The 15,330-nt window shown below is 49.6% G+C and overlaps 1 protein-coding gene across 2 annotated transcripts in view; it reads left to right on the top strand.

The window, feature by feature from the left end:
- The window catches only part of VWF (von Willebrand factor), a 137,700-nt gene that overhangs the window by 23,251 nt on the left and 99,119 nt on the right, over window positions 1–15,330 (top strand). For both annotated transcript variants that reach the window (XM_060658633.3, XM_060658634.3), the window contains exons 7-9: window positions 11,711–11,927; window positions 13,595–13,717; window positions 14,600–14,711. In XM_060658633.3, coding sequence (XP_060514616.3) covers window positions 11,711–11,927; window positions 13,595–13,717; window positions 14,600–14,711 — 452 coding nt within the window. The remainder of the gene's footprint in view (window positions 1–11,710; window positions 11,928–13,594; window positions 13,718–14,599; window positions 14,712–15,330) is intronic.

The following is a 15,330-nucleotide window of genomic DNA, read 5'->3' as shown; positions in this document are numbered from 1 at the left end:
TCTGGCTTCACCCCCCTCCCTCCTCCCTTGTTCTGGCTGCATTGCCTCAGGCTGCTTGTTATCTCTGCCTGTGGCCCTTGAGTTTTCCCTCACGAGTTGGCTTCCAGGATTCTTATGGTTCCTTTCAGCTCTAAAACTTTGTGTGTTTCTGTGGATTGGGCTAGAAAGTCAGTTTATAATAAGTTGCAATAAACATTCAGTGGAAATAGGCGGTGGTATGTGTCTGGAGATTGGGACAGCCTCCATGGTATTAACCCCCAGTCAGCCCTTGCAGAAGTCTGATCTTCCCCAAGTCTGCACAAAAGTAGAGAAACTCCAGCTTTCTCCTACTCCAGAAGCAAAATAAACACACACACACACACACACACACACACACACACACACGAGAGAGAGAGAGAGAGAGAGAGAGAGAGAGAGAGAGAGAGAAAGAGAGAGAGAGAGAGAGAGAGAGAGAGAGAGAGAGAGAGAGAGAGAGTGCTTCATTACTGGCTGGTTACTCACGCGGTGAGTCTTTTCTGTTTTTGTGGAACAATCTGATCTCCTGAACCAAGGACCGTGTCAAGCACAGGAAAACATTCTAACTTGATGTTTTATCCAGCTGCCTAGATTGTAAACACAATTTCCAATTTATAAACAAGCACATTCCCAATGCCTCTTTTTTGTGTGGCCAGTGTTTCAATGGTGCTAGGTTTCTGGCTAGCCCACGAACATCTGTGGCACCTGGAACGCAGCCCAATACCAGCCACTGACCGAGGCAGACCAAGTTCTAACACCCGAGGGGAGGGCGAGGTTGTGTGGAAGAGAGTAGCTTCCTCTTCTTTCCAGGAAAACTTTGAAATATCTGGTCCTTGCCCTTGGTAGTTCCTTGATATTCTCATCCGTGGGCCTCAGCATTATGCTAAAGATATGGGTGTGGGGTCAGGCCACTTCCTGGCTCTGTAACTCTGAGTGAGACATGAACTTCTCCAAGCATCAGCTCCTGCAGAGTAAAATAGGCCTAGGAAGAGTGGCCGCTGCACAGGACCACAGTTCAGGATGAGAGAGAGAGAATATGTGTAGGCTGTTTAGCCCGGTGGGGCTCAATCCTATGAGCTGTTCTTGTTATTATTATCATTATTTATTGGCTCCTGACGTTCTCCCGCTGTCTGCTCACTGCTGCAGCATCTGTACTATGGGATGGGAAGAAGGCAGACACACTCAGGACTTTAAGCATAAACTCCAAAATTAAATTTTCCCCCCACCCTCCTCCCAGTTGTAACCCCGTTCCTTTTGGGGAGCTGAGCCCAGTGCGAGGTTAAGAGAGAAGGTGTCTGGGGGCGCCTGGGTGGCTCAGTTGAGCGTCCAACTTTGGCTCAGGTCATGATCTCGAGGTTTGTGAGTTCAAGCCCCGCTTCTGGCTCTCTGTTGTCTGCAACAGAGACTACTTCGGATCCTCTGTCCCTCTCTCTCTCTTGGCCTCTACTCCGCTCACACTCTCTTTCTCTCAAAAATGAAAGTTAAAAAAAAAAAAAAAAAGGAGAGAAGATGTCTGAACACAGCCACATCGAGGGGTGGGGAAGTGACAGAAGCCAAATTTTCTTCCAGAGCTGCTTGGTAACCCAAGTGAATTTCAGATTGAGTGCCCTCAAGGATCATGTGCAGTGAGGGGCAGAAAGAGAGAGTTTTTATCATTTCTGTCTTTTATGTCCTAACTTACCATTTTGTGGCTGGCAGGTGGTTCACTCTCTCCACCCTTCAGTGTTTGCTAGGCAGGGGTGGGATTAAGGCAGGGGGTGCTGCAGTGGTGAGGTCGTGGTGGGGCCACGTAAGTCCTTCTGATATTGAATGGCTCTTTGAGGGCACGGGTTTTGTCTTACTTTATTTTGCAAACACAGGCCAGCACAGAGTAAGTGCTGGATGAATATTCCCCCACCCTCGGAGTACAAAGGAGTACTCCCATTTGTCCGTAAGAAGTGGGAGGTGAAGACAGGGTTTTCACATGGAGAACCTGATACTGGGTTGAGTTGAGGAGGGAGACAGGGCACTTTGTCTCCTGGAGACGAAGGGGAAGGAGGGACAAAGAATCCATGAGAAGGCTTGTTTGTCTCCCCGCCAATCCCTCAACTTTTGGAGGCTCCAGCTGCAGGCTTGCTACTCACTTTGTCTCCTGGGTGCATTAAAGTCCTTACTAACCAGCGCCCTGGGAGCAGCCTGAGAAATTGGTTACCAAGTTCTTAGTGCTGGGCTGAGGCCCCCAAACGCACCAGACCTCCCGAGGCACAAGCTCCTTCAAGCTCAGAACTAGCTTCAGGGTTGTTTACCTGAGAAGGGAGACCTGACTTTGTCTCAGCCAATCAGGTTGTGTTCACCCAAGTCTGGGGTGCTCTCATTGGTTGGGAAGCACAGCGACTCATCTCCTGGGAGGTGATTAGTGCCATCTTTGGAAGGAATTGTTCACAGCCCGCTTAGTCCCCTGGGCCCCTGGGTTCAGAAGTCAGGTCTGGTAAATGGGCATCGTTTACAAGTGCTTGCCATTGTGGCTCTAAGGACTATTTTGCGGTGGCAGAATGTTCTGTGGGGAAGACTGCATTGACCTAAGAACTTTTCTTGAGAGCCACCAGAATCTATTCTCCCACTTCTCTGGGGTGTACCTTCTTTCCAGGCCGGTAGCAAGGAGTTAGCTTCTTCTGAGGCAGGTCATATTACGTATACCTAGGGGATGAATGTTTCCTTGTTATGCCAACAAAACCCAGCGCCTCTCTACTGGGACTGAATAATGGCTTGTTTGATTGCATGCAAATTTACAGTTTTTTCAGCTTTAGAAACAGAAGGCAGGGCTGCTAGAGTCTGGAGCTCAGAGTGGCAGACCCAGTAGTAAGAAGCCCCAAGCTCTAAATGCTCAGATAATTAATGATGATTTCAGGTAACTCTACTACACAATTAACATTTTAGAAACATTCTTAGGTTGCCTTTTTTTTTTTTTTTTTTTTTTTTAATTCTTTCAGTTTGGGTACTGTCTGCAAGGGCTGAATCTTATAAAAGGATCCTGTCTTTGTCCTCAGTGCTCACTATAGCATGAAGCCCAAGGCTGCAGCTGGTCCATCTAATGCTCTTGCTAGTTAGAAAAAGGTGCCCCTTCCTGAAGGCACTTTACCGCTGCCTATTGGGAAATCACCATAATAATCATTAGAAATGTACATAGAATGTACGTGGACATGTGTGGTGTCCACAATTGTGGACGATAACCCCGTGGCATATTGCCATTGTACACTGTATGACCTGTGGAAATATATTCGATGGTCATGACCTTGGCCTCACTTCCGCTGGGAAATGCAGTTGCTGCAGCCATCCTCCTCCCCAGGATCACCTCTCCCAGACTGGGAAGGCCATCTCCCGCTTTTGCTGCTGCCATCTGCATGTGAGGTTGCTTTCGTGGCTCCGGCTCCAAGGATTCTCTCTGTATTCCCCAGAGTTGGTCTTCAAGATGGCCAGTCTTTCTTGAGAAGACCGAGTGCACCATTATCACTCAGCCTTCTGGTGGTGAATTTTCCAGCAGCAGCAGCAGCCTCAGGCAGGTGTCTGGAGCAGAAGAAAATTTTTAAATCAACGTCAGGACTCTTAGGCTTCTCATAACTCAGAGTGGCAGTGAGCCCATGTGCTTGTGGTGGGATGGGCATGACCTTGACCAGGGTGCTTTTGGGGGTTTAGCCTTATAGCAGAGATCAGAGGCTGCCACACGGTTTCAGAGATTGCCCTCAAATCAAGCAGAACATGACTTTTTAGTATACTTATTTGACGAACCCTTGAGGAGGGTCAGATGAGGTTTTAGTACTCAAGCTTTCAATTCAAAGGCCTTCCTAACACAAGAATCTCAAAATCCCTTAACAAGTGGCTTTCTTTCCCTTTTCCTTCCCCTCTGGTGAGGAGAAGAATGAGCAAGAATCTGATGGTGCCTATTCGAACATATTTATTGAGGTATTTTGTGTAGCTTGGGTGATACCAAACTATGAAAGTTGGATTGCAGTCCTGTTCAGGGGACAAAACACATAAGACAAATTCAACAACCATGAAAAAGAAAATGCAAATGCCATCTTGGGTCAGTAGAGGACGAATTACCAAAAGAATGGTGAATGGTATTAGCTCAGGGAGTCAGCTCCTATCACAAAGCTGATGATCTTTCCTTACTGGGAGCAGGATGAGTAGAGTGGTTCCACCCCCAGAGCTTGGACAGACCCCAAACTGGGAACCTGGGGATGGTGCTTGGCCCTTCTCCCAGCCAGCCAAGCCCTGCCCTGATCCCTGACGATTGCTCACATGCCTCCCAGAAGACCAAGGCACAGGGTGAGGAGGGTCCTTTGGGATACAGGGACTTCTGTGACATATCCAGTTACCCTGCTTCTCATGAGGGCTGTACCCCAATCACCTCAGAGAGAGAAATGTCCAACTCCACAAAACAAAACAAAACAAAACAACACATCCATTTGGTAGAAACCTATCAACCAGTTTCACGGGGGCTTTGTGAGTCAGATCTTGGAATGTGGGTAGGAATCCCAGGCCAGCCAGAAGATATAAATAGAATCAGCCACCCCCCCTCATCCATCCTTGCTGGCTGACCAATGACAAACTGTGCCCCACCACAGGGGTGAATTCTTGAACCCACTACTCTGGGTCAGTTCAGGCGCCAGTCACCCCCATACCTCCCCCAGGGGCAGCCACAGGACACCCACCCCAGGGCTGGAAAGATCAGGGCCTGGGTGAACAATCTTGCACTTTATTTATTAGCTTCTCCTTTCTTTGTTCACTTCAGTCCTAGGAATGCCCCCTCCCTTGTCCTTCGTCAGCTGTTTGGGAATGAACACAATAGCTAAGCTTTAGATCTCTTGCCACTGCTTTTTCTCTTCCCCGCTGTCTGCCACTGGGGAGATGAGCTTCTTTTCTGTCTCCCTCCCTCGAACCGCCTTGGCATCGCCAGAGAAGAGGCCTGGACTTCTTTAATGAACTGAAAATGTGATTATGTTGGGCTACAATTGGGTCTGCGCACCCACCCGGGCAGGATGAAGTCATGGGCTGATTGAGCTGGGCTAGATATCTCTTGACAGCCTCTGGCACCACAGACAAGAGATGAAGGAGGATAGAAGTAGCCGATGCCGGGCACTGGAGCCAGGGAGATGCTGGAAGTGTGCAAAAGAGCTGACCATCATATGTCTCTGCCAGAATGGTTCAGCAGAGAGCTGAGGAGAATAACCATTTTCGAACTGTGTGCCTAGTATGGACAACAGACCGATGATAGTAGTTCTAAGCCCTTGATTGCCTTTCCTGTGTAACCTCGTTTAGTTTTATTTTGCAGCAACTGGCTTCGATAGGTATTGCTGTCTGTGTTAGGAGTAGGTTCCTCTGTGAGTGACTGTACACCCAAAGTAACAAGGGCTTACACAAAGTAGAAGTTTATTGCTCTTTCTCAGTGTAGAGAACTTGGGTGGAATGTCCAGGGCTAGCACAGGGTACCACGGTGTTGAGATCCAGGGTCCTTCTGTCTCGTTTCTCTGTTGTTTGTTGACGTGAAGCTTCCAGTTCATGGTCCAAGATGGCAGCTCATGCCTCAAGGATCACAACCATATTCTAGCAGTGGGGAGAGAAGGAGCTAAGAAAGGAGCGCCCTCTCCTTTTGGAGACGTTGCCTGGAATGTTGCCCATGACCCTTCTGCTTATGTCCTACTAGGCAAAGCTTAGTTATGTCCATTCCTGGCAACTGGGGAGGTGAAGAAATAGAATCTTTGTTCCCAGCGGGCACGTGCCCAGGAGACAGTTGAAATTTGAAGGTTCTATGACTAAGAAAAAAGGGAAGAACAGATCCTGGGCAACTTTCAATCTCTGCTACACCCTGCCTTCTTTATAGGTGAGGAAACAGGTGCAGAGGGGCAAGATAATTTTCCTACACACACACACACACACACACACACACACACACACACACACACTATGGAAGTGACAGGGTTGGGATTGCAGTCCAACCATGCTTCTACAACCTGTGCTTTATCTGCTGTACTACACTGTTGTCTAACCTGGTTGTGAGGAAACAGTTGGCGAGGTGTGGCTCGCCAATGTGGCAGTTTCCACATTGAGGGTGTGGAAAACCATGTAAATGGTGGTTTGGTGACAGGTGACTGACCTGTGGGATGGAATCAGGCTTTGAGCCCTGCTTGGTACAGCAGTTTGTAAATTACTTAGCTGACACTCTTAAAAATGATAGAGGATGGGAAAGAGATTTTCTGTCTCTCTATTTATGTATTTAATGTTTATTTATTTTTGAGAGACAGAGACAGTGTGAGCAGGGGAGGGGCAGAGAAAGAGGGAGACACAGAATCTGAAGCAGGTTCCAGGCTCTGGGCTGTCAGCACAGAGCCCAATGAGGGGTGTGAACTCATAAACCGCGAGATCATGACCTGAGCCAAAGTTGGACGCTTAACTGACTAAGCCACCCAGGCACCCCGGGAAAGAGATTTTCTATGGATTATCTATTGATTATGGATTTGGGTTTTCTATTGGTACATACTATATTAGACAATAAAACAGAAATGTAAAACATATTCACTTAAAAATAATAAACACATTATATTTAACATGGATGCCATCTTTTTAATAAAAAGAACTATAAATTCCAACAGAAAATGTGGAGAGAGAAAAATGGCATTGTTTCACAGTTTTGCAAATCTCTTTCCTATCTGGCTTAAGTGAAATCAGCTGGATTCCCATGTCAGCTTCTGTAGTCAGTCTGTTGTGATATCACATACCATGTAGCCTCTGGAAAATTCCACTGGACACTCATGAAAGAGTGAGAGCATAAAGGTCAAATAACATCTTAGTATTATTATAAAAATATTTTTGATCTTATGGAGCCCTGAAAGGATCTTGGGAATCCGTAGGAGGTTCCTGGACTACACTTTGTGAACCACTGACCTAGTTAATGTTTTACTCTCTCTATGCCTCAGTTTCCAAATCTGAAAGACTGTCTCTCTTGCCTTTCTCCGAGGAGGTTTGTGTTCTTTGAAGGTGTTGCAGGCTTATGAAGGGCAAGTTTGTGGGAGCAAGTGCTGAGGCGGTCTCTGAAATAACTGTTTGCTCTGGGGACATGGGTGATGTGAGAGAAGGGGCGTGGGGGGGGGGGATGAGCTGGAGTCAGATCCTAAAAGGCCTGGCCTTACTGCCTTTCTAAGGAGCTAGGACTTTGCCCTTTAGGCTGTGGTGGGACACCGTCAGATTTGCCTTGTACCCTGACTTAGGCATATGCTAGAGACCTAGAGACCACATGACCAGTGCTTGCTGAGTGAAGGTTTGGTCACCTCCTACCTGACGACGTCTCTCCCCAGGATCTGAGAGGACACGAGGTCGGCTCCATCTTGGACTTTTTTCTGTCTTGGCACCTGGCCTGGCCTGGCAGGGCTACCTGTGGTGGAGTGGGGAAGGCTGGGGGGAGAGGCACCATGCTGCACTGGGGGCCCTCAGACGGTGGTCATGCTACCATGACCTACTAGGCCAAGTTCAGGCCAGAGCTGACCGAAGGAAGACTGGATGGCAAGATGGAAAGACAAACTTTCCCTTTTGTCTCTGTTGAGGAAGAAATCCTAGCCAGATTTTCAGGTGCAGACACAGAGGGCAAAGGCATTGTTCTAAGAAGGGAGGTGGCTGTTTCTGCAGAAATCCACTCCCATCCTGCAAGCAAATAGTTAGAAAACACCCTTCTTGCTGCAGCTTTCTATAAACCATTTAGTACCTCAAGGGACCTCCCAGGAAATGTGCTGAAATACTGGTCCCATTCTTCCTCTGAGCAGGGAACAGACATCTTTGGGCCAGCTGGAGATGGGTCATGCCGGCCTCTGCCCCACATTGCTCTCAAAGCGGGAGGAGATGTCTAGACTCCTGGGTCTCTTCTTTCCTCTGGTTGACACTGTGCTTGGCTGGTGAGAACCCTAGGTATCTGGTCCCTGTGCCTGTGCGAGATGTCCTGTGGGCTGCTCCAGACCCTGTCTTACAGCCTAGGTGATGACACTATCACTCCCATGGAGTTGCCTTTTTGGGTTTTTCTCTAGTTGTAAATTGTGGGTGAGGAGAAAGGTAGACAAGAGCCTGAGCATCCAGTCTTCTCTGGGACACCCTTGGCTGCCCTTTAAGGGTCCAGGAACCTCACTTTCTGAGGGAAATTTCTCATGGGGCACGCTGTGGCATTTCCATGGGGGCATTTCCATGGCAGAATGGAAAGAATTGGGCGCAGGCCTCAGCCTCCTCCTCTGAGCCTGAAGAGAGTTGTAGACCCGCCTGGTGCAAAGAAGAGTTGGTCCTTCTCCTATCACCCCACTTGAAAGAAATCCACTTTGTTCTGGAGAAGTATGAACCTCTCAAATAGCAGATGAAGGAGAATAGCCCCTCTGTTCACCTCGGAGTCTCCAAGATGATAGTAGTGTGATAATGTTGTCATGGCAACCATTCATCCCTGTTTAGCCTGGGGAGATGGAGATGGGGGGAAAGGGACAAAGATGTCCTTCTGTCCTGCTGGTGAGTTGCCCACCATTCTGGAGGATAAGCCTATTGGCAGAAGGGACAGGAGGGACCAGGATTCTCTGGTGACCAGGAGATCCATGATGATAATATGAAGTCGCCATTTATTAGGTGAAACTTTTACATGGGTTATTTCATTCAGTCTTCACTACCATCTCATCAGATAGGAGCTGTTACTATTATCCCCATTTTGTAGAGGAGGAGGGGTTACGCAAATAGCCAAAGGTCATACAGCTAGCAGGTGGAAGAGGCAAAACTCACATCTGGGGCTGTGAAGTCATAACAAGTCCAGGGACTCTTCCTGGCATTGTCTTCAGAGACCTCAGTTTCCCCTGTGTAAAGGGCTCAGGGTGGCAAATGGAAGGAGGCATGCCATAACCCAAGACCTCAGCGGTCACGGGTGACCCTGCTGCCATCTTCATTCATCGACTGCTTGCTCAGTGCCAGGCACTGCGGTGCCTTCCCACCACCTGCGAGGCAGCGCCTGTTGGTATCATTCCCATGTTACCCAAGGACACCCTTCTCCAGCGAGGCAAGGAGATTTGCCTCAGTCCCCACTGCCAGGAAGTGGCAGAGCTGGGCTTAAGCCAGAGCACGCTCTCAGCCGCACAGTGGGTGTGGAGTCTCCAAGCTGATGGGAAGGAAGCCAGAAAAGTGGAGTCCTGGAGGGAGCGCCGCTCTCAGCCGTTGGCTTCCAAGACGTGGGGCTGCTAATTGTCCGGGCAGGCAGGTCTGCAGCTGCAGCTTCGCAGTTCAGCAGCCCTCGCAGCTGCGGCTTTGCTAACAGGGAACCAGCCACACCCAACTGCTTGGGCCAGCTGGCCCTGGACCTCCTTCGGAGTCCCTCCTGCCCCCTGGGCCGGTGTGATCAGGTGCAGCTGTGACATTCCTCCCTGCTGCCTAGTTCCGATGGCAGACTCTGTGCAGGCTCAGTGGGGTGCGGGGGCCCCAGCTCAGGGCCCCTGTGGGCAGGATGTGGATTTTCCCTGGGACCACAGCTTGTTCCTGGAGCTGCCAGGGCGGGTCTTGCGGATGGTGAGCAGTGTTGGGTCAGATTTCTATTCCTCGGGGCTTTCCACGTTGCCACAAAAGACCCCCCTCCCAGCCTGGCTCTTGATTTACACAGGCTTGCTCTGGCCATCCTTTGGTACAGTTTGAGCAGATTGGATTTCCTTCTCTTCAAACCTATCATTTCTTCCCTCTTTTTTACTGTCCCTTTTGTGAACACTGATTTGCTCTGGTTTATCCTTCAGGACTCAGCCTTCCATTGAGATGCTCTTGTAGTTCTTTCTTTTTAGTTGAAGGTTGTTTTTTATTTAATTTAATTTAATTTAATTTTATTTTTATTTTTATTTTTTTTAATTAAAAAAAAATTTTTTTTTAACGTTTGTTTATTTTTGAGACAGAGAGAGACAGAGCATGAACAGGGGAGGGTCAGAGAGAGGGAGACACAGAATCTGAAACAGGCTCCAGGCTCTGAGCTGTCAGCACAGAGCCCGATGCGGGGCTCGAACTCACGGACCGCGAGATCATGACCTGAGCTGAGTCGGCCGCTTAACTGACTGAGCCATCCAGGCGCCCCTGTTTTTTTTTTTTAAAGTATTGATTTATTTATTTTTAAGTAGGCTCCATGCCCAACAAAGGGCTCAAACTCACGACCCTGAGATCAAGAGTCGCGTACTCTACCGACTGAGCCAGCCAGGCACCCCTTGGCCGAAGGTTTTAAGTCCATGTACTAATTCTCCAGTCGGAGAGCATGTCTATGCATGAAAAAGCTGATGCCCCAGCAGGGAGCACCTATGGTGACCATACTGTATTGTCTCAAGTCCAGGACATGTCATTGTTCCATGTATCACTAAGAAAGAAAACCTGAGGAACAAAGAGAAGGAAAGTAACTGGGAGTGAGAGGCGGAGAATTCACACTGGGAAGCCTGTTATCAGGGCCACAGTGATTGTTCAACTCAGTTAGTTGCCTGATTTACTTTGAAAATAGTGTGAACAAATTAAAAACAAATTCTTTTATGTGCTCTGTACATTCTCTTTGGGTTTTGTTTTGATCAATAGTCTGACACGGAGGACAGATGCCACTCTAGACAATTTGAATACAAAGGATTTATTACACCAGGTCAGATGGCTTAGCGGTTATTAAGACGGCTGAATGAAACTCTGTAGGATGAGAGTCCAGAAGACATTCTCAAGTAAAAAAAAAAAAAAAAAAAGCTGCCAATTGAAGTGTGTTATTGATTGTAAGATGCACACTAAGTTCAGAGATTTTATTTTATTTTATCTTATCTTGTCGCAGAAAGAAAATTTTATTTGCAGCAAAGAAGGAGCTCATGGGGAATGGCTTCTAAAGCTGTGCCTCCCAACTTCAGAGGTTTTAAACTGCAAAAAAAAAAAAGTACATTTAGAATCATTAAGACACAGAACACAGAGATGTTTACAAGTACAATATATAGGGATGTTTGTGCTAACATGTTACTAGAATAGTCAACGACGTTTCTGAACCTGCCCTGTGTTGTTGGGTTGAGGGTATCAACAAGGTGGCAAAATCCAAGGACAGCCCTTGCCTGGCAGAGGATCTCAGGGACATTTTCTAGAATCCTAGCTTGTTTTTGCGGGTAGGAGCTGGTTCCGTCTGGCCCCAGGAATCACCGGGTGAATGCCCGGAAAATGTACTGCACCCCGATATGCAGAATGTAAATCTCAGCAGTGTCTGCTTTATGTAGCGCCTGGTGCCATATCGTCTTGTATGGTGGGGAAGACCCAGACGGGGAGACGGGGCTGCTGGGTCAGTGCAAAGCAGACCCTCATCAGCGTTCCTGATGGCCCGACTCCAAGCTCAGCACCCTTCACTCCCCTCCCTCTGCTCGTTCCTTTCCTAGGACCCCGCCTGTCACTGCTGTTCAAAGTGTCAGTGCTGTGGGTTCTGCATGTTCAGGGCTCAATCTGGGAGATAACCTGAGTCTCCGTCCATCTCTTGTAGCATGAGTTCAGGATTTTGCCTTTGATGGCTGGACCCTTTAATCTGACAAATGTTGATAAGCACCTCCTAGATGTCAGGAATGAAGGAGCTTCCTCGGTTTTCCCGGCGAGAGTGGTTCTTCGTGGAGCCACATTCAGGAAGCCGGGACTGCGGGGTGCTGTTCCGCACTGAAGTGGTGTCTCATTCCTGCAGGGCCTGTGGGAGCAGTGTCAGCTTCTGAAGAGTGCCTCGGTGTTTGCCCGCTGCCACCCCCTGGTGGACCCCGAGCCTTTTGTGGCCCTGTGTGAAAAGACTCTGTGCACGTGTGCCCAGGGGCTGCGGTGCCCATGCGTGGCCCTCTTGGAGTATGCCCGGGCCTGTGCCCAGCAGGGGATGGTCTTGTACGGCTGGACCGACCACACTGCATGCCGTAAGTCAGCGCCCACCCTCCCAGCTGGGCATGAGTGGTGTCTGTCCTGTGGTGTCACTAGGGAAACCCTGGGACAGTGTCACGATCCTGGGCCTTTGCCACACCCCAACCGGCCAGTGCTGCAGGGCCTCCAGTGCCTGGGCCACCTGGTCACACAGGGCTGGCCCGCAGGCGGAGTCCCCTCCCTTGAAAGCTGCAGCTGGGAAGACCTTCCCATGCCTCTGTTCTGTGCCATGCCTCCCCCCACCCCACCCGCCCCCGACTCCCTTGGGAAATCTGTTGCCTGGACTTGAGAAACATCCTCCTTCCCTCATGGGACCCTCAGCCATCCTGATCCCAATTCACATCTTCACTGCCTGTCTGTCTGAATTGACGAGGAACAGGGCGTTGTCCCAACTATCCACGGGGTGATCTTGGAGAGCCTGGCAGGCTGTCATTACATCCTTCTCTTGTATTAACCCAGCCTTCCTTCCTCTGGCCACAGTGCTTATCTGTCCCTCCCCCCGCCCCCCCACCTCACTTGGTGACGCCCGGGGTTTGGATCTCCCAGTCTCACTGGGTCCCTCGCCATTGTCATTGTCACCATTCCCACATTATCGTAACTGAGTAGGAGCTTCTCTGGTTACCTTGTAAGAAGCTTCCTCTCTCTGCGGACTTTCCCTAGATCAAAAGCCATGCAGATGGACAGTCTGCGATAATCATACAGGTCATCCCGGCTGATAGAGACAGAGTGGGGAGCTGGATATTTACACCACACACATGTTTCTCAGTGTGTGTTTTTTCAGTTTATAAATTAGAGCTTTTATCTTTGCTGTGGAGGTGTGAGAAGGGGGTAATTAGCAGCTGGTTTGTCCTCTGTGAGGTGGAGCGGCTGAGTTTTTAGTTTTTTGAAGATAGGGTAGGGGGAGATGCCTGACGTATCTTGGAGGAGAAGGGGTTGGGGACAATCGTTTGGTGTTGTGAAGCCCAGAAAAGAGTGTTGGTGTGTTCCAGTTCTTCAGCTGCTCTGAGCCTCAGTTAGCCACGAGGTCGAGAGACTAAAGAGAGCCAGGCCCTGCCCAGGAGGAGCTGGGTCCAGCGGAGGGGGACAGATGCTTAGGCGATAAGGCTCTGAAGGCAGTCTTGCAGCACAGTGGAAGATAAATGTGGAGTGAATGTCACCCATGTGGGGAAAGTGGGCATGAATGGCGTGCACCCCGTGCTGGGTGGGGCCTTTGATTGGGGCCAAGTTCATGAGGAAAGTGGGGCCCTTAGAGGAGGGGTGTGATGGAGGACACATTTACCTCTTGTTTGGCCCCAGGAGGACATTTATTTTCAGCTTAGAGGAGTTTGGTATTACTTTGAGAGGGTTTTAGGTGAAAGGGACCAAAAAAATCCCAAGCTCTTCATGGAAAACAGATGACTGAGGGGAAGGGATGGTGGTCCCAGGTGACCCTGTTGAGTCTTGGCCAGGCCTTACAAGATGGAAGATGTTCCTTCAGGGGAGGGTGGTTGGCAGGATGGTCTTGGAGGGCATGTTGGCCATTTGGGTGCCATTGGGGTGAAGAAGGCCCCTGGGGCCCTGAAGACAGAGGGGAGCAGCAAAAGAACATGAAGGCTCTGAGTACATATGAGGCTCTCTCTGGGAGGGAGCTGCTCTGGGGAGACCCCTGGCTTTTCCATTTCAGGACCGGCATGTCCTGCTGGCATGGAGTATAAGGAGTGCGTGTCCCCTTGCGCCAGAACTTGCCAGAGCCTGCACGTCAAAGAAGTGTGTCAGGAGCAATGCGTGGACGGCTGCAGCTGCCCTGGTAATAAACTCATTTTATTCACAAATCCGAGACCTTGCCAGTGCCCTGGGCTTGGGGAAGCCAGATGAAGGCTACTTGTGTTTGCTCCCTATTGCTAAAATCAGAAGCCTTTTATTTATTTTTAAAAAGTCTTTGTACCGAGTGATCAGGATTGAGCTGGCGTTTATTTGTAATTGATGTTTTCCTGTTGTACTGTATCCATGAAAGCGCGTGTGTCTAGGAAACAGAAGGATGGTCTGGGCTCCAACAGTGACTTTGTTTGGGGAGCATGTGACCCAATCTGAGCTGCGGTTTTGTTTTCTCAGTGAAGTGTCAGGGAAGCGGTCTGAGTGAACGATCTTTTAAAATGTCTCCTGGGTTTGCCACGTGAGCTCAACTGAAAGAGAGCTTTGCACTAGAAAGTTTTTCTCGGGAGAGACTGAGCTTTGGTGAAAAACCCCGTTTAATTACAGAGAGTGAGGCCTGTGTGTTTGGACTCTCCTGACTTGCCCACTTGGAAGACCTTGAACAAAATTCTCGCCTCCTTTCTTCACCTGTTGAACGGAGATTAATAATGCCCTCTCTTTCATTGCATTAATGTGAAAGGTCAACATCACACAACAAGTTTTTGGAGCTTCCGGGGAGAAGCCCTCAGCCTAGACTCCTGACCCCCTCACTGGTAGACCTTGAGCAAAGCCCTTTCCCCCATTTCTTCAGCAGTAGAGAGGAGATTCATAATCCCCCTCTCCCAGGTTGCACAAATGTGGGAGAGCAACAGTGCAGGACAGGTTCTTTGAGCTTCCTGGAAGAAGCGCTTGGCTGTGATCATTCGTGGGGATTCTGTAGTTGGGAGATGAGCACTGATGATAAGTTGAGTCTTTGCCTCAATGCCCTTGAACACAGAGGGACAGCTCCTGGATGAAGGCCGCTGCGTGGAAAGCGCTGAGTGTTCGTGTGTGCACGCCGGGAAGCGGTACCCTCCGGGAGCCTCCCTCTCGCAGGACTGCAACACCTGGTAGCTGGGGCTGTGCGCTGTGGGCTGGGGCGGGGGAGGGGGTGCACGGGTAGTGGCAGGTGCGACAGGACCTGGTTGGGCAGAGGGAGGAGAGGCAGAGATGAGGTGGTTTGGGAGGGTGGAGAAGTCGTTGACGAGGAGCAAGGATGTTATGGATGGGCCTAGAGGAGGGGGTCAGGGAGGGAAGGACGCTTTAAGTGCAAACATCATCTCTAGCTTTCCCCCCAAACTATGCTTTAGTTAATGGCTCTCTCTGAAGAAGGACTGTATGACAGTCACCACACCACAGGCAGTTTTCTCCTTGAATACATAACCCTTTGTTCCACATCCAGGCCTGTTTCCTCTGCTGTCGTTTCCTTGCTTGGCTGTCTCCCAGGAGTCCCCATGGGCTGCCTGGCGTGGTTCTGGGTTATGATTTTCAGCAGCCCCCCTGTTCTCTCTTCCCCTAGCTGTGTGGGGGTAGGGAGCAGTTGGGGGAGTAGGAATTTTCTGGGTGGCTGGTGGATTTTCAGGGACATTGGGTCCCCTAGGTTTTCTTCTTCCGTCTCTCCATCAGGGCTTCTTCCCCTTGGCATGATCTCCAAGATTCCTCTGTGGCCACAGCCCTGTGCTGTTCACC

This window comes from Panthera onca, chromosome B4, assembly GCF_046562875.1.
Source record: "Panthera onca isolate mPanOnc1 chromosome B4, mPanOnc1 haplotype 2, whole genome shotgun sequence".
Classification (NCBI taxonomy): Eukaryota; Metazoa; Chordata; class Mammalia; order Carnivora; family Felidae; genus Panthera; species Panthera onca.
The sequence above is the reverse complement of the archived record's forward strand: the minus strand, read 5'-3'. Positions and strand labels throughout refer to the sequence as shown.